Consider the following 18,926-nt stretch of genomic DNA (forward strand, 5'->3'; position numbering starts at 1 on the left):
TGATTAAATGTATTCCCTATATAAATAGCACACTTGATGTTTTTGTAACTACTAGCTTTAGTCGGCCTCTTGCTGTTCGTCCTCGTCATCCTTTAAAATGCCCAGACGACGAGCCACTTCCTTGACATTGGCTATGAACTCTTCCTGCACCAGATTAAAGCTCATGGCCAACAAAGCGATGCCAAACAGCAAATAAAGTGAGCAGTAGGCTATCGACTGCTCCGACTCATCCTTGACACCCTTTGCAGGCACAAAGTCGCCAAAACCTAAAGGAAAGATATGTTAAGAGTTTACTAACTGGCAAGAAATCAGATGTACTACTCACCTATGGTAGTCAACGTGATGAAGCAGAAGTACGCCGAGTCCAAGAACGACCATTTCTCCCAGAAGGCAAATAGAACAGCACCACCCAAAATGTAGCTCACAACGAGAAAGACGCACAGCCAGATGGGCACAGGTCTATCCTTGGGCACTAACTCAAAGCGATCGCCATAGTCATCGCCATATGTGGAATCTTCATCGTCGTAGTCATAGCTGGAACGTCTTCGTATCTGACGCTGCACAGGAAATCCCATGGGTGACATGATGCGTGGAGATGGAGGCAGTCGACGTTCACGACGCCGCTCCCGACGTGGTTCGCGACTGCGTGAACTGTGACGCACCGGATAATCTTCATAAATATCGTTGTCGTCGTACAGCGATTGCTCATCGAAGCTCTCCTCCACATAGTCATCGTGATAACGTGGCGAACGTCCACGTCGTTGTCGCTGCGGCGCCGCATCGTAATCCGGCGGCTCCAGATGATTGCCATAGCGCGAAGATTGGCGACCCAAGCTCCCAGCACGTCTTCCATTTGGACGCTGCTGCTGCTGATGATGATGAACAGGTGCCGGTGAACGTTCGCGCTCCATTTCACGCTGGCGTCGACGATGCGCCGATCTGGGCATCGATTGACTACGTGGCGCATTTCTCGCCTGTTGTCCGCGATGTGCCAAATCGTCATCATCCAGCGCATAGCGATTGGGTATAATAGGCGTCTTTCGCACCACATCTTCATCCACATCTTCGTAGAGTGACGAGTTGTGCCGCGGATCCACCGACTTGGCACGTCCCGGTGCTGAGTGCAGACGATGCAATTCACGTGAGGCACGCGTCTCGTGCTGCTGCTGTTGGTGATGCTGATGCTGAGGCTGTGGTGAACGCACGGAGCGAACACTGGCGGCTCTCTTGGCTGGCGGGTTCATGTCGCTAAAGTCATCGATGGATCCATGAATGTGTGTTCTGGAGTGACCCAGATAACGTTCTCGCTCCACAGTGTGACGATCTCGCATGCGATCGCGCTGCCTTTGCCGACTGCTGTATCGAGTGGCTCGATTGAAGTTCTGCGGTTCGTACTCATCTCCGTAGATAGTGTGACGCTGGCGAGGCTCATGCTGCAGTGGTTGTGTGTAGATCTGATGTTGCTGCTGCTGCTGATGGCGTCGCTGACGTCCGCTGCTGCCACGATGACCGCCACCAAAGTCGCGATCGCGTTCACGATCACGATCATCGTAAGCACCTCGTCCATAGCGAAGCTCGGGATCGGAGTAAGCATGACCCATGGAGGGTCCCAGGCCAGAGTCATTATTAGAGCGCTGTGTCAGCTTCATGGAGCGACGGAACGAAGGCGGTGGCTGACTTCTGGATGCCACACGTTGTGGCCGCATTCTTATCGATCGCTGCCTGGAGCGACGATCGCGACTCTTTGGTCGCTTCGCTGATCGGGTGCACACGTAGCAACAGATGCGCCAGTAGAGAAAACTGCATGACAGACACTTCAACAATAGAGCAGGCAATAGTTTAATGAGTTCACTCACCGAAATGATGTGGCCATCACGTCGCCAATGTTGGACAGACAGAGCAGCATCAATGGGATGCCAACAATGGCGTAGAAGATCGTTGTCACCTTGCCCCAGTCCGTGCGCGGTGATATGTGGCCATAGCCTGTCCAGCATCAGCAGTGGAGTTGGATTCGGAGTTGTAGTTAGAGTTAGAGTTGCAATTGTCACATGTGAATGAGTAACAGGGGTAAGTTGAGTTGTAAGTGGTCATGCTTTAATGGCTGTTACTAAACTTAGATAGCATATGGCTTATGAATATCTAAAGTTCGTATAAAGCTAAACTTTACTTGTGTCAATGAAGAAATGCGTCTGCTTCATAGCAGTTCCTGTGGTTAGCGAAATAATTTAATCAAACTTACTTCTAAAATATGGTTAGTCTTTATTCTCTGTTTTACTTTACAAGAGAACTACTTTTAATCAATTCTAGCCGCTTAAAAAATTGACTAATTGTAGAAACATTTTTCAATATGTTTAATGATCAATTCATTGATAATTTAATTGCGAACAAATTTACTTTTAAATCAATTACATATTAAACTTATTTAGTAAAAATAAAACAAAGTCATTTTATATGGAGAAATTGGTTATTTTTCTACCCGCTACCTATAGGGTAAAAGGGTATTACAACTTTGTCTGGCAAATGTCTGTAACAGGTAGAAATGTATGTAACAGGCAGAAGGAGGCATCTCCGAACCTATAAAGCTTATATATTCTTGATCAGCGTCAACAGCCGATCAGCCATATCCGTCTGTCCGTCCGTCTGTATGAACACCTAGATCTCACAGACTATAAGAGATATAGATATGACATTTTTTTGGCAGCATCTAAAATTTTGTCACGCCCATGCCGAAAAAATCTATCAGCATAAAGTAATTGAAGCTACAGTCATATTGTTTGGTACAATGACAACTACAGTATTTATTATTTCTGAAAAATTGGTTGCGATCAGATGGAAAACGTAGGAGTTATTTTACATATATTAGTTCTATGTTATGTCAATATACCATATATTGCCCTTGTATTTTTGGGGTATATTAATTTGGTATATTTTGAGTATAATACCGCTCTTGCTTAGCTTTCTTACTTGTTTTGTTTTTATATTTTTAGTACACTGTATGTTTACTGTTAAGAATAAAGTTGTTGAGGTAATTAAAAGATATAATAGAAAAATTAATTTTCAATACAATAATATTTTTGCTAATACAATGTTTTCGCATTGAATGATATTGCACATTTTGGCCAATTTGAATTAAAATCAAATTTAAACAGACATTTGCAATTTTCTAAACTCAACATTCGACTTCCTCCACGGTCACTTTATATTAAAAATTCTCCAAGTCAAAGAGAACTGCATTTGTTTTGGCTTTTCTCTAGGTGCTTTTGTGTGCCTTGACCTTTAGATAAGATTCGTTTTGGCAATGGGCAAAATGCTAATGGGCATTACGTGTCTAATCGAAAACTAACCCAATTATTATCGTCTCCCACGCGCGGCAAGTGAGTGAGACAAGTACGAAAAAGGCGTTTCAAGTTTTGCTGCGGAAATGCGGAAGTGTTTGTATATATGTATCTATATATCTATGCCTTAAGTTTAGCTAATGGGTGTGTGTGTTTGTGTGTCTAGTGTTAGTTCCAAAACCCAACAAACGCCGGTCATTAAACTTATTTTGTGGCAAATAAGCTGGCTAACTAAATAAGCCACACCAAATAAACTAAGCCAAGTCGCAGTCATAAATCCAAATTGAGAAATGTGCAAAAAAACAAATAAACAAAAAAGATAGTGAAATAAAGTTCTCATCATCAAACCCGAACCCCAAAAAAAAAACCCAAACTAACAAGTCATCTTCGGTCAGACGCGCTTGACCTTGCGTTTGTTTTGAACGCATTAATAATAATTCAGATATTTGGATTTCCTGTCCCCCTTCAACCCATTTGGACCCCCTCCCCCTCGGCGCAGTCTAGACCCCAATCGGAGTCCCATTTTAGAGGTCATTCACGTGCGGCACGCTCAGTGGGCCAATCAACCTGTGTGCAACAAACTGTATCCGAAAAAGCCCCAAAAATTTAACCCACACAACTGAATGATAAGCGACATTTCGGTTTTTTTTTAGATTTATAGCAATAGTTGCAGTCGATGATCTGAGCCCAGTTAATGGACATTAATTATGTACTACAAGTTTCAACTGTCAACTCATTGTGATTTCCAGGGAAAACCTTTTGAGGGCGAGTCTAACGATCAATTACGAAAAGAGCTCGATCGATTTATGCGATTTGGACGTGATCGTGATGAGCCGATTGCAGCAGTTCCCCCTTACTAAGTGATCACTGATCACTGATCAGCTGGTCACTGTTCAGAGCAGAACTCAGCTCATGCGTTTCTTTGCGGTTTGTGGGCATTTCTTTGGCAACGTGAATCAACCCAACCCATTCAGCGATCTTCTTGTTTCGCTGATTGCTGTTAAATCTGGCGTATCGTTGAGTGCGTCTGCCTCGTTATACCTGGCACTTAAATGGTAGAAGGGTGAATTACTTCGGAGGGAATTCAAATTAAATTTTAGAAGGCATTTGTTACTGTCAAGAATTTATATATACATATATTCTTAAGCTTTTTAGACGACAAAGTTGTGTTCGTTTGTCTATCTGTCATTTCATATTAACAAAGGGATTTCAGAGATTATAGAAAGTAGAGATACCAAACTAATCTTGTTAGATCAATGAGGTACAAGTTTGTTGCCTAATTTCGTCTTCGTCTTGAAGAAGACAAACTTTTTGGCACATACATACTATATAATATTATAATAATATTTCCTAAAAATGGAAGAACGATCGAACGATCCACTTAAAAGTTATTGAAGCTCATTTATAAACCAGTATTTTAACAGTCGCTGCTTCTTTACTTTAGCTTTTTTATTATATAACATTATAATAATAATTCCTAAAAATTTAAGAACGGTCGATTGATGTACTTAAAAGTTTTTGAAGCTTTTTTATAAGCCATTTATCGGGTATTTTAACAGTCGCTGTCCCTTCAACTTTAGCTTATTTGTTTATGTTGATTCATTGGTCGCACAGTGGAGCAGATAGCACAAATTGCTGTCAGCCGTCAGCTCGAGTTTTGTTGATCGCTGTGCCGCACCTGACGACTCACCCGTCCCCGCCAGCCTTCCCTCGCACACTCCACTGATTTTTGTTGTTTTGCGACTCCCCACCGGACGATTGTTATATAAGTAGCGTGTGCCGCTCGCATTGCCGAATTATTCTGTTGAGAGCAAGAGTCGCGAGCGGAGTTCGAAATTTGCAGTCGAGCGAGAAATACGGGTCAGTGTGTGAACGCTTCCAAGTTGCCAAAGTCGGTGTCCAAAAAAACAAGAAAAGAAAGGCAAACAAAGACAGTTCCCAGCTTTTGTGAATCATGCGAAAAAGTTACTTCATTGCGTCGCTGACGCTCTGCTTAACGCTTTGCTTATTAACTTCAGTGACTGCCAAGTCTGGAGAGGATCAGTGGGTGTGGCGCACCTACAATCGCAGAGAGCGCGCGTTTCGCGACAAGGATATCGATCGCTCCGCCTCCATACGCAACTCCTACGACAACAAGTTGAGGCGGGAGCCAACTACCCGAAGACCGCTGCCTGGTGAGCCGGAGAACGATGAAATCGAGGATTACGTGGATGCCGAACCCAATGTGAGCAGCTCGCCTACCGTTGGCACGCGTCAATTCAATCCCTACGGCAATCCGAGTGCCTACCCGGGCCAGCCCACAGCTGGAGGTCAGTTTGCCAATCCAGGTGGTTTTGCTGGAGGCAGTCCTGGAGTGCTTGTGGGTCCAGGTGGACCCACTGGCGTCATAGGGCGTCAGCCTTATCCATATCCCGGTGTCTATCAGCCAGGTCTTGGTGGCTTTGGCGGCGCACAGAATGGTCTGGGCTTTGGCAGCTATCCCGGTGTCTATGGCGGCGCAGGAGCATCAGCTTATCCTGGTCTAGGCGGCGCTGGAAATTTCGCTGGTGCTGGATTAGGAGCAACTGCTTATCCTGGAGTGGGTGCAACTTATCCAGGCGCTGGCAACTTTGGCGGCTTTAGTGGCGCGCAATCTGGCGCGGGACTTGGCCTGGGACAATATCCAGGTGCTGGCAATCAGTATCCCTTCAATCCCTATCAAGGTGCCGGCACAGACTTTAACAGCAATCAGTTTGCTGCAGCCGGTGGACAATACCCTGGACTGGGACAGTTCCCAGGGAATCAGTACAGCGGACCGCAGTTCACCGAGGGCTACGGACTGGCGGGACTTGGTCTGGGTCAGGCTGGACTTCCTCCAACAGGCTTTGGTGGAAATTATGGCGCTGGCGGCTTTGGATACGACGAAAAGTCGCCTGCGGTGGCGGTGGCCGAGGGCAAGAGTGCTAAGAATGTGGCCAGCACACCATCGACTGTTAATAATAAGCTCAAGAAGGTTTAGTGACCGTCACGTTCTTACATCTCAACTCACTGCCCAGTTAGCATAGCATTTCATTGTATTATATAGTATTATAGTAGTTAATAAAAGACAAGCTTGCTTGTCTCTGTTGACCTTGTTTGTGAGCACTCATTTTTTTGGGAACTATTTAATATAAGTTTTTAATTACGATCTTATATCTGAATTCATATGAAAGCTTATAATTGATTGTAGCTGAATTCATATGAAAGCTATTTATTGATTGTGGCAGCCCTTAAAATCAAAGTGGCAGGATCAGGATCGAAGTGGCAGCCCAGAATATTTTGAAGTTGGCAGTCTACCGGTAACCGGGTGTTAGAATGCGTAAAATGTATTTCAAATCTGTTTTATATGTATCTGATCTGTCTGTCATTTAAAAACAATCAAATGTATTTTTAGTATAGATAGACTATTCCTCATTTAAGCAACTATTAATGGATATAATCGCAATTTTTCAATTAAAGTTTTGACCGTAAATCTAATTGACAATATACACGAGTTTGTAATGCAGCCTTCCATAAAATCATCAATAATGATTATCAGATATAGTTATTGAAAAACATTTGCCATAAATAACTTGTTTTGTTATGTTTTGGAATTAGACACGCAATGTGGATTCTGTTCATACTTTTATTGTTTTGCAGCGGAGGATTTTCATATAGAACAACTCGTTTTACGAATTTGAAGTGCAGTGCGGTAGATCCTTCCTATGTTGCCTTTGAAAAATGTCAATTAAAGATTCTTGAACGAGGAGTTGTGGGCTTAAATATACGAATGAAACTGTTAAAACCACCCCTTAGCAATGGTAAAGTAAGTATAATGATATTAATAATATTTATTTACAAATATTGATAATTATTTTTGATATTTCAGGTAAATCTGAGTCTCTTACGTAAATTCAGTGGTTTTCGTCCATTTATGTTTAATGTGACCTTTGATTTCTGCAACTTTTTGACAAAATCAACTACCGAATTATCATTTACAAAAGTTGTAATGGATGCTCTGGCCACAAAATCGAATATAAATCACTCTTGTCCATTTGTGGTATGTTAAAAGGACCAAGAAATTATCGCTAGTTCATGTCTTAAATTTCAGAACGATATTGTGGTCGATAATTTTGTACTGAGCGAAGAATTTCTGAAATTTTTACCCTTACCAACTGGAGAATATCAAATTCAATTCAGCGGAGCTACCGACAATAAATGGATTGATAAAGTGACTCTCAATGTGCTACTAGATTAACATTTATAAATACAATTTAAAAGAAAATGAGTTTTATTATCCTTTTCGCATTCAAAATCACTTGGTAAGTGAATTATTAAAAAAAGAAAAGTAAGTAAAGTTAAATACAAATTTCTGCCTCCTAGTGTTTACTGTTGGAATAGTGGGCCTATAGTTAATTGAGGTATTTTGATACATATAATTAATTTACTTTTCCAAAGTTGACTATGATTCTCTCAACTATTTTCTTTAATTTAATTAGAAAATTAACTTCATTGAAGATTATTTCTGATTATCAGTGAGTATGATTGTGCATAATATACTTATGTGGGGCGATGGCCTTCAACTAGGATTACTACCCTGCAGAACTGGAGGTGTCGATTGGACATGGGTAAGTGCTTACCTCGCCGATCACTACATGGGTACTTATTAAAGTGACCCTATAGTAAACGAACGTCGAACCACCGAGTCGACTCGAGTTTGCGATTGGCCCTGGGTAATTGCTTACTTCGTCGAACACTACATGGGTACTTACTAGATTAACCCTATAGTAATCGAACGTCGAACCACCTAGTTTATAAATGTATGCGTTTTAAAGCATAAGGGGGAAGGCGGCCCAAAAAAAGAAGACAATTTGTTTGGTGTTATGATCGGTGAGTATTTTAAAAGATAATTATTTAAAAATCATTATCCACTTTAATCTATTAAAAGTTTTTTAATCCTTTATTTCCAGATTCAATAACTGAGGACCAGTTGAGAAAGGCCTTGCAGCTCCAAAAAAAAACGATATTTTAAAACTCAAGTTGCCTTAAAGTAATAAAAGTATTCGACTTATTAAAATAAAGTAAAATTAAAATTAAATAAAAACTGTAATTGTAATTGTAAATTTTTTTTAAATTTATAATGGCTGACCCTTCCATGGGGTCCGATGTAAGCACTTATTTTACCGACCCTTCAATGGGGTCCGATGTAAGCACTTATTTTACCGGCCGTTCCATGGGGTCTAATGTAAGTAGTTTCTTTAAAGACCCTAATATGTTGCACTATTTCACTAGTTCGTGGGTAATCGAGGCGGTGGCGATTGACCCTATTTGCGGACATTTCATACAAAAACGGAGATTAAAGACGCATGGCTAGACGCCACTTTGTAAGTAGTGGTGGTCTGCTGGTAAGTGCTTATTTCACCAGCAGCTAGTTCGTTGCTGGTGAAATAAGCACTCAGAACTGCAGGGTAGTTACATGTTCAAAGCAATACTTCGACTATTTATTGGAACTCAAATTATTGGCTAAATAATAACATCGACTCATTTGTATACTCAACCTTCCGTAAAGCGAATAACATATGAAAATAAATATTTATTTTAGATATTATTGGGCTTTTAAACCATTTAGTTTTTCAGTTCAACTTTCAATGTGGGCTCCGTTTATTCTTTTATTATTGTCCGGTGAAGGACTATCATACAGAATGACTCGTTTTACCAACATAAAGTGCAACGTGCTGAATCCTTCCTATTGTGCTTTTGAAAAATGTTATCTCAAGATGCTTGGCCGTGGAATTGTGGGCTTAAATTTGCGCCTCAAATTGGTAAAAGGAGTTTTCGATAATGCAAAAGTTAGTAAATAGTATTATTATTTTGATGAGTGTTCTAAATGAATTTTACTATTTCAGATAAATCTCAGTCTTTTTCGCAAATTTAATGGGTATCGTCCATTTATGTTCAACATGACGCTTGATTTTTGCAAATTCATGCAAAAATCAAATACCGAATTATCATTTCAAAAAATAGTTTTTGATGCTTTAGCCAAACAATCGAATATAAATCACACTTGTCCATATTATGTAAGTTATAACATTCAAACGGTTAAGATTTTCATAAGATCATATATTGATTTTCAGAACGAACTTGTGGTCGATAATTTGGTATTTAAGGAAGACATATTGAAATTTTTTGCCATTGCCAGCTGGAGAGTATCAACTGCAATTCATTCAAGGTTCCGACAATATGTGGATGAGTACAATCTCTGTATATGTGTTATTAGAATAAGATGATATATTATATCATTTTTAAGGTTATTTATTTAAACAAGTTTAATTTGATAACATTGTTAGATTATTATAATCATTGTGTAAATAACTAATAAATCAATGATATTTACTTATTTGTGTAACCAATCTTCCGTAAAGTGAATAATAATCCGATAAAATTGACATATGTAGTCCATAAAAAAATAAAACTATATTTACTTACCGATCGTCGTTATCACTATGATGGAGTAGAAAAGTGAGCCCGCAAAGGTCCATTGAGATTTGCGAACATCCTCATCGCCATCCCAGCCATCTGCCTTGATGGCCGTCAGTATCTGCTTCTCAAAGTTGGCCAGATGTTTGCTCACATTCGCCATCCAATCGTTCTCTCGCAGCACAGCTGCATCATCCGATAGCAACCAAATGCGTTCGGTGAGATTGAAACGCAAATTCTGTATATCTTTCTTTACCTGAGAGCAGAGAGATGCGATTACAGTTGTCATTACCGAGTGTCTACTGTAGTTGTTAGCCATCTCACCTCGATCTCGTGGGGTCGTTCCAAGTGCTGAAAGAGATAGGCGCCGCCCACGCAATAGGAAACAACGAGCAAGACGAGCAGCACATGGGACACAATGCAGGTGAGCACCTTCCAGGAGAAACAGATGGCAGCCACGCAGCGTCCACGTTGAGGCTTCTCTGGCTCCAGCATGTGCGGAGGCAGCGACTGAGCTCGCCTGGTCGACATGCTCACTTGCCTCGGTCGCTCTCCTTACAGCGCCTTCGTCCCCTGGCCAATTTCGCGCCTCACTAAACATGAAATTTATGAAAAGGCAAAGAGAGCAGCGAAGTTAGTCGACTGTGACAAACCCTGTAAATGGCATAGCTGCGAGGATGGCAAGCCAGATGCTAAGATACTTTGTCAGTGCACACTGCAAACACTTTGAATAAAGAGATGTGAGGAAGGGTCAATAATACAAGTTATCGCATAGCGAGAGTTCTTTGTACTTTTTTCTGAAATGTAAACGTAAAAATACTACATACCCATCACAAAACTTTATGAAGTGTAAGAATATGGAAAGTAAGTATATAGGAGGTAAGTATATCGGAGTAAGGTATAAGGGGGTAAGTATATATGTACGAAGTAAGTATATATAGAAGGTAAGTATATAAGGGGTAAGTATATAAGGAGTAAGTATACAGAAGGTAACTTTTTAAGGTATAAGTGTATGGGGTAAATATGAATATAGGGACAAAGGAACCATTCAATATTTTAAAATGTTATAAGCTTTTCACCCATTAGTAGCAGTCTAGATGTATAATATATCATTCACTTGCGAAAAGAAAGTGTTCTTCAAAAAACATGTGCTGTCAAGTATATGTAAAATACTGCATACCCATTCTTAGAGCAATTATAGGGTAATCAAAGCACTCAACTACACAAAAATCAGTCAGAAGTGGTCCCAAAGTACTTCCCCAATGGTGGATCAATGAATCTGGATACAGATACAGAGCACATATGCGAGTGACAAAGCGATAATTGCAAGTGTTTAATAATTGAACGGATAAGCTTTGATGTATTATCAATTTATTGTTTTGCAATTCTAGTTTTGTCTAAAGAGATTAGATTAGAGTTCACTGTAATGAGTATTCCAACAACAGAAACAAGTTTTAACAAAACATTGCAGCAGTTGTGAATACCCTACTTGGTAGCTAGCACAGGGTATAACTGCAGGTGGCTGAGCATGCAGGGGAAACCCCAATGCAATGCCCCGCACACCGACACGCATAATGTCTAAATATTTATTTAGTTGCCTCACAACGATCGCAAGGTCGGGTAGCTGGATGGGGGGAGGCAGCAACTATTTCGGGGGTACATCCATCCATCTCAGCAGTCGAGCCTGACTGACTAACTGACTGACTGAACATCAACACACAGCACACAACACACAACACAACTCAGCAGAGCACACAACACATAAAACACAGGCACGATCCGCGATCTTCTCCTCATATTTGAATATGCCTCGCCATGTGAAAATTTTTACTTTTCACGTCTAAATACTTCCCAGAATGGCAGACAGACAACTCGTGAGATTTTTACATATAGTATATATAGATCTAGTTATATATATACACGATTTGATTTTGCAGGAGATGCCACAATAATACATAACATGGCCAAGTAATTAGTATCTTTGATTTCATGTGATTGCTTAATGATCAATTAACTATGAACAATTTATGAACTGATTGCATATTCATGGCATCATTTACATTTATGTTTCCGACTCGTTCAACTCTGCCGATCCCTTTTCACGGCACCTCCTCCCGCTTTTCCGCAGCACTCGTATGTGAATTGTGTTCAGACGTTTTCCAATTTTTCAATACATTCTGTGTGTGTTCACTTTTCCGTTTCGAATTTGCCGAGACAACCACCGAACCAGCGAAGCACCGATCCCGACGACTCTCCAAAGATTACTGAAAACATTTTCCGCCGATCTCTCAGTTCGACCGATCTGGCGAGAGTTTTATTTTTGTTTTCTATGCTACATGATTTTGGAAGACTATGTTTTTTTTTTGTTTGTTTTGTTTACTTTTTCAGCATTTCTCCCATTTGTTCTCACGTCGCTAAAGAGCTGATATCCAAATATTGTTGATTTTCTTAGACTCTTTAATCACCTCTTTGTTCTTGTTGAAGTATAACAAATAGATTTATAGTCATCTCTGGGTAACCTGAGAGATTTTATTAGAATGCCTTGCAATCTTTATGCTTTCATTATCAAAATCCGATAAGCTAACAATCAAACGGGTAATTGGCCTATCTGATACTTATATATGCTAGATAAGAGTTATATTTGAAGCACAAGTTTAGCCTCAATCGACATTCAGTTGTCTGAACGAACCCTCCATGCCAAACAAACTCTCAAAGTCAACAGGTTTTCCGGGTCTCAGACGCTCATCCGTGCCATAGTTCTGCTCCTCCACCCAATAGTTTCTATAGGCCAAAATACGTTCCTCCCATTCCTTGACAAGCTCCTCGATGGAACCATTTTCGCCACCATATTCCACAGGCAAATACTTCTGAGGGATTTGCTCGTAGAGCTTCTCAATATTCGGGCCATGCACATAGAGCTAAAGAGGAAATCATTATAAATACGACAAGATATTAATATCTTATAGTGACTTACGCGATCCTGTTGCTTCTTGGACATCATGGGCTTGAACATGTTGAAGAGTTTGTCAAAGTTGCCAGGTGTGTTGATAAAGTGTGTGCCCTTGGTGCGCATGGGCAACGCTTCCTCCTGGAAGACAGTCATCTTCTTAGCAAAGGAGGGCGTCATTTGCACAAAGTGTCCCATTTTCACATTCGCCAGATCCAAGATATTGATGGTGCCATGCACAATGGCATCATCGTCCTCATTGAGCACAATCTGATGCATCAAGCCGCCAGCTAGATTGATGTCGACGAAGTTGTATTGATCCGGATTGTAGGCGCCCATGCGAATGATGGCAATGCGTGGTCCATTGTCATGCAGTGGGCGTGGCAGGAATACAACGGTGCTACAGTCAGCGAGAGTTACTTAAAAGAGAATCGTAGTGGAGGACAAAAACAACTCACCCAGTGCGAAACAATTTAAGTAGCTTATCTACATCAACATTGTGGCCAATAAAGTATTCTGGGTACTTGGTGCGCAGTGTGTAAAACCGATCCATCTTGGACTTGGTCTTCTCTAGACTGTATTTGCAGCCACGCAAGAAGTTCACCAAAAACTGATCATCGGTGCGTGCTTTTAGATGTGGTTGCTGTTTGATCCACAAGCGCAGTGCAGCAATGTCATCGTCGATCCTCTCGGGCTTCTCGAACAGCTGCTCGATGGCAATCTTCTGCAATTCCGGTCTAAGTGGGCGAATGTCTGGCATGTTGACAAGGTCTGGAGGACGGTAAAGAACTAACTGGCTTTGTTTGCCGTCGATCAATGGTCAACTAAACGAATTTAAGCTGATAAGATAATATAGTTGACGATTGATAAAGAAGTCAAGAAGAGACAGAGAGAGAAAGCGGGAGAGGAAATTGATATGAGTTTATTGCCGTTTGAGGGGATTACATGGCCTCGCCAATTCAGTCGATATCTAGCTTGCGGAATGATCCATCTAGGCCAAAGTAACTCGGATACTTTTCGTTTTGACTGACATCTTCTCTGAGCTTTTCGTTGGCTCCAAAGTGACGCGACTGCTCAAAGTAATCACGATAGCTCAGCATCTTGGCCTCCATCTGTTCAAGAATGTCCTGCATTGTGCCTTTGGTGCCGCCGTATTCCTGTGGCAAGTATTCACGACGCACACGCTCGAAGATCGCCTCCGGATCGGAGCTAACAGAGACCTGAAAAGCACTAAAGTAATCAATTTGACTTGAATTTTATTGAAGCGCAACTTACGCGATTCTTGATCTTATCTGGGAAGAAGGAGCGCAGTGAATTGAAACCGCTCTCGAACGATGGTGGCACATTGATAAAGTGTATACCCTTCTGGCGAGTGGGCATCGCCTCGTCCGCATACGCCGAGAACTTACTCAGCAACTGCGGCTGCAACGCAAACAGATTTGCAGCCGATACGCCAGTCATGTCCATGATCTCAATGTAACCGCTGACATTCGCATTGTCGTCCTCCAGCATCATGATCTCACCGAACATGGAGCCCACACGTATGATGTCCTGGAACTTGTACTTGGCCGTATCGTAGGAGCCAGCTCTGATTATGGTCACCGCTGGACCAGTGTCGCCTTCGTCCAAAGGAATGCGCAGAATAACGCTGCAAGGAGTTCACTTTAATTTGCAAATCGAATAGGAACTTTGTTGTTGACTTGCCCCATGCGAATAATCTCTAGCACTTGCGGATCATCAGCCAATCGATGCTCATTGAAGACCTCGGGAATTGCTGCCTGGAGTGTGTAATAACGATCAATTTTGTGCTTGGCCTTCTCCAGGCTGAATTTACTGCCGCGCAGAAAAGCCAAGAGGAACTGATCCGTGAGGCACGAGCAAAGATGGGGCTGCTTCTGCAGCCAATCTCGGACAGTAGCGATGTCCTCGGAGACTTGAGATGGCACCTCGTTCAGCTCATCGATGGCCACTTGCTGGAGTCCAGCGGGCAAAGGACGAATGCTACTAGCAGTTGAATTTATGTTGCTCATTGTTGGCTTGGTGATTAGTTGCAGACTGGCCAGTAATCAAGTGTCCATAAATTGTTAAAAATGCAGCGAAGCAATATTATGATTGTTGATAAGAAACTTTCTTCAAGTGATTAAAAGCTAATCTGGCGGGCGATTAGGCTAATAATATTTGATAATACCCGATGTATATGTAGTAGCAGACATTATGGATTACTATATAAAATTTAACTAATATTTTTACAATAGTAAACAATTCTCGTAACGGATTTTAAGAGCAGAGCTTGTGAAATGATTTCGTCACACAAGAGTTAATGCGCTTAACAGTACAGTGAAACCATAACTGACCTTTGCTAGTAATAATACTACAAAGTACTCGCAGTGTTTAATTTAAATTCTTTTTTTTTTATGAATGATTTAAAAAAATTACCAAAAGAAATTCCCAATGAAAATCTACTTAGTGGAATGCAGATGCTAACACAGTATACGTTTAAAATTACGCGGCTTTTACACAAGCTTAGAAATATACCAAAATGTTAAATGAAGAGTGACCAGCTTGCAATTAACGGAATTTTTGTAGTTTGGTATGTCGCTTCGTCACAAAAATGTGGAGCTTCACAATTAACTCTTTGGTCACACCCTATTACATGCATTGTACTTCAAGCAAAAACTCAAAAAAAAGTTTCGATTTAATTAATTCACAACTAAATTTAATATACATGTAACTTAATTTAATAAACATGCAATATTCCATAAAAATTAATTGGTTCCAACAAACAGTCGATATTTGCCATTAAAAATCGATGATTTACAATCATCGATGCATCGATAGTGCCGTCGATGTTTCTCCACCTCTACTCTTAATACAAATAATAAATAAAAAAATCAAAATTAAATGTGCTAATACGGTTGAACGGTCAGCGCAAGGTTTTAAACAATAATAAACGTATTTAAATCAAGTGCAGCACACCAGACAACTGGGAATAACGTAAAGATTAGAGCACGCGCTTGAAGTACTGCAATTGCAATTTGCAATCTCCATTTTTGGCTGCGGCATTTTACAATTAATAAAAGGCTAAAATCAAAGTAAGTTGTGTGGGTTGCATATGCAGTACAAGAGAGGGAAAGAGAAAGAGAAAATGGTTGCATCTGCAGTTAAGTAAAGGCCAACAAAAGGGCGTTGTTAATGCCACATGCTAAGTCAGCAGCAACAGCAGCAGCCCTGTGGGTGGCAAGCGCCCAGTGGGTGGTTGGGTCATGCGACCCCCTCAAGGGCACGATAACAGCGCAGCCAGGTGGTACTCGTGAGAGACAGGGGTGCGGGTGCGTGTGCGGGTGCCGTTGGCGTAAGTGGCCGCGAATTGAGTTGAGTGTTTGCGAATTTTAAGACTTTAGGGTTTAATTGTTTGTTGTTGCCACTGCGGCAGTGATTCATCATCACGTCTAGCTCATCATTAAATCATTGACGTAATGTTAAAAATATGCAAATCAATGAGTGTTGTGTATGTAATTCCAGTTAACTTCAGTCTCAAATCAAAACCGAGCAGCCAAGATGCAAAACAATCCCAGTCCACAGTTACCATGCAAGGGCATTTTAAAGACTTCACGCAGCTTCGACAAGTCGGGCGCCAGGTGAGCGCAGTCAACTTTGACCTTTTTTTTGATTAAAACAACTAACTAACAATATTACATCTCTATCGTGTTGGTAGTTTCCGCAAAAGTGCCAAGTTCGACGAACTGAATGTGCTGCAAACGTTTCATCCGGCCGACAAGGATTATGGCCATATGAAAATCGATGAGCCAAAGACACCCTACAACTATACAGAACCCTTCAATGAAAACAAAGATGAACTGGACACTGAGCTGCTAGTAGAGAAGTAATTATCAAGCATTCTAATCTTGACTACATTGTTATTACAAAACCTTTTTTTTCATTAAGATTGCGCATTGCAGCCAGCTCACAGTCTTCCCAGAGCATTGATGATGAAGGTTCTTCCGGCGATGAGCAGCCTCTTAGCGAAGAGGAGCGACGTAAGCTTCAATCTCTAATTCCATTAAACAAATTCCTAATTAAACTACATTTATTTCAGAGCGACGTCGTGAATTTGAGCGGCGTCGCAAGGCGCATTACCGTGAATTCGAGGCAGTAAAATTAGCACGCAAGCTTATACAGGAGGAGGACGATGATGTCGAGGATAATGAGGGCGGCGCTGCATCTGGTTCGGCACAAGGCGGCGCCTCCAGCTCCAGTTCCAGCAGATTCGCCAGCGGTTCGACACAAAAGGCAAGTCCGAAAGCAACTACATCCGCCTCAACCAGTGCCAGCAGCAGCAGTAATATGGATCTCGAGCCAACACAGAACTAATTATAGCAATACGGCATCTCGATATATACAGGGCTCTTAACTGTCGTTGTTTGTTGATGTTACTGATGTTGTGCGTGTAGGCGATTCATCCCCAAAACAAAAACTCCATTCAATTGCTACTCAATGCTATCGTGATGAATTGAATTTATACATATAATATATATGAATGAATATTTGCCAAGCGAGGTTCAAGGAAGTGTTTGAAGCAATTTGAAGTGAAACTGTCCACTAAACGCTAGACAATTGTCAAATCCTCGCGAAATGTGCTTTCCATCAGAGAACAATGAAAATTCTTTTTATTAATATTGTAGCTGCAAGATATATTTTACAAGAACAACAAATAACAACAAGTGCACATGATAAACAATATATAGTGAGAGAAAAACAAAATATATGAACAATTGGTAGCGTTAAACGTAGTTAATGTTTTTATCATTTTCCTATACGTATAACTTTATTTTTAACCCTGTAACTTGAATATTAACCTTAGTCGAACTCCGAGCGTAACGCATTCATTTGCATTTAATTTGTCAATAGGTGGAAATTTGATTTCTCAACATGAAACACACACAAAAGTGCCACAAAAACAGAAACATAAATAATGAGGAGAGGAGAAGATGAATGATAATGAAGTAAGCCATGAAGAAAACGGTAAAGATGAAGATGATGATGATGAAGGAAAACTTGTTGAATATTGAGCATTGATTTGGCCTTACGTTTAGTTATTTATTAAACCAAAACATGTACTATTATAATTACGATTACGATTATTATTGTGAATATAATAATTCCTTTTTTTTAGCAATGCAATACGAAAGTTTCAAATAAAGAGCAATGTGAAATCCTTTGTAAAAACCCAAAACAATTCAAATCCCCAACTCGGAAAGTTTTAGAAAGAAAACACAATGGTCGCTTTTCTCGTCGCGAGTGTTCATAAACTTGCCATTTATTTACTTCTCATTATTCATTGTTCATAGTTATACAACAATTTGTGTATATATACGTAAGGTAAATCCATATCGTGTAGTTTTGACATTGCTGGTCAGTATTTTGTTTTGTTTTGTTTTATGTTGGTATTGTTTTGCTTTGCTTTCATTTGTTTTGTTTTATTTAGGTAGTAAGTCTGAGTCTGAGAGTTTTTGGCGTCATCGAGGCGACTCCCAAGGACGAGCACAGAACATTGGCCCCTTCCAAGCACAAAAGGCAACGGCATCCTCATACTATCCCCCCGGGGAGAGGGACGTTATTATACTGTCCTCAGGATAACTCGCGTCGAGACAAATTACATTTAAACTGACAATACGATCAATTTCATATTAGATCTATCTGCTCTCAATGATGTTGTTTTGGTATTTTCAATATAATATCACTTACTTAGCGGTTAATCGAAATTTTTTTATATGCTCTTAAACAATATATATATATCTATGCACATATACGAATATACATGCATAGTATTTAACAAAATAAAGACAAATTATGCAACTCAAACTAATTTAACAATGAGACGCGTTGCTAGAGCAACGCCTAGAATTCCACCTGATGCTGCCAAGATTCCCGACCATATGTGTTTACATCTTTTCGATTCAATTTACATTTAACTAGTCCCATCCATATAGTCGGGAATCGAGGGCACAATTGGCGCGATCTCTAAGCGAAACTGCTTCGCACGGTCGTTAGAGTAAAACATTGTGAGTAAATATATAGAGATATGTGAGTTCGTTTTGGTTTTTTTTGTTTTTACAAATATCAAATAAGTATAAATCATAACAAAGTGTTCATTTTCCATATCATATCCG

At 40.6% G+C, this 18,926-nt stretch overlaps 4 protein-coding genes across 5 annotated transcripts; 2 read left to right on the forward strand and 2 right to left on the reverse strand.

The window, feature by feature from the left end:
• Positions 1 to 10: 10 nt before the first annotated feature.
• Positions 11 to 12,081, reverse strand: LOC132794480 (zinc finger CCCH domain-containing protein 13). Its single transcript, XM_060804949.1, has 6 exons — positions 11,870 to 12,081; positions 10,134 to 10,402; positions 9,819 to 10,065; positions 1,857 to 1,983; positions 326 to 1,800; positions 11 to 266 (listed from the first exon to the last, which is right to left on the reverse strand). Exons 2-6 carry the CDS (start codon positions 10,338 to 10,340, stop codon positions 58 to 60), a joined length of 2,265 nt encoding a protein of 754 aa, XP_060660932.1. The 5' UTR covers positions 10,341 to 10,402; positions 11,870 to 12,081; the 3' UTR covers positions 11 to 57.
• On the forward strand, positions 5,128 to 6,448 carry LOC132790592 (spidroin-1). The gene has a single exon (XM_060799169.1). It carries the CDS (start codon positions 5,290 to 5,292, stop codon positions 6,331 to 6,333), a length of 1,044 nt encoding a protein of 347 aa, XP_060655152.1. The 5' UTR covers positions 5,128 to 5,289; the 3' UTR covers positions 6,334 to 6,448.
• Positions 12,082 to 12,164: 83 nt separating the features above from the next.
• LOC132788305 (uncharacterized) lies at positions 12,165 to 14,820 on the reverse strand. The gene is made up of 6 exons (XM_060795638.1): positions 14,461 to 14,820; positions 14,032 to 14,404; positions 13,717 to 13,976; positions 13,215 to 13,571; positions 12,784 to 13,156; positions 12,165 to 12,727 (listed from the first exon to the last, which is right to left on the reverse strand). The coding sequence occupies exons 1-6, from the start codon at positions 14,784 to 14,786 to the stop codon at positions 12,470 to 12,472; spliced, it is 1,947 nt and encodes a 648-aa protein (XP_060651621.1). The 5' UTR covers positions 14,787 to 14,820; the 3' UTR covers positions 12,165 to 12,469.
• A 766-nt stretch (positions 14,821 to 15,586) lies between these two features.
• On the forward strand, positions 15,587 to 18,800 carry LOC132794282 (protein phosphatase inhibitor 2). Of its 2 annotated transcripts, XM_060804622.1 has the most exons (6): positions 15,589 to 15,848; positions 16,279 to 16,394; positions 16,472 to 16,639; positions 16,702 to 16,793; positions 16,853 to 17,046; positions 17,665 to 18,800. In XM_060804622.1, the coding sequence occupies exons 2-6, from the start codon at positions 16,315 to 16,317 to the stop codon at positions 17,674 to 17,676; spliced, it is 546 nt and encodes a 181-aa protein (XP_060660605.1). In that variant the 5' UTR covers positions 15,589 to 15,848; positions 16,279 to 16,314; the 3' UTR covers positions 17,677 to 18,800. The 2 variants fall into 2 exon arrangements, with proteins under 2 accessions (XP_060660604.1, XP_060660605.1); XM_060804621.1 differs by having other exon boundaries at positions 15,587 to 15,848; positions 16,853 to 18,800.
• The last annotated feature ends 126 nt before the right edge of the window (positions 18,801 to 18,926 follow it).

The sequence above is a fragment of the Drosophila nasuta genome, chromosome 3 (assembly GCF_023558535.2).
Source record: "Drosophila nasuta strain 15112-1781.00 chromosome 3, ASM2355853v1, whole genome shotgun sequence".
In the NCBI taxonomy this organism is placed as follows: Eukaryota; Metazoa; Arthropoda; class Insecta; order Diptera; family Drosophilidae; genus Drosophila; species Drosophila nasuta.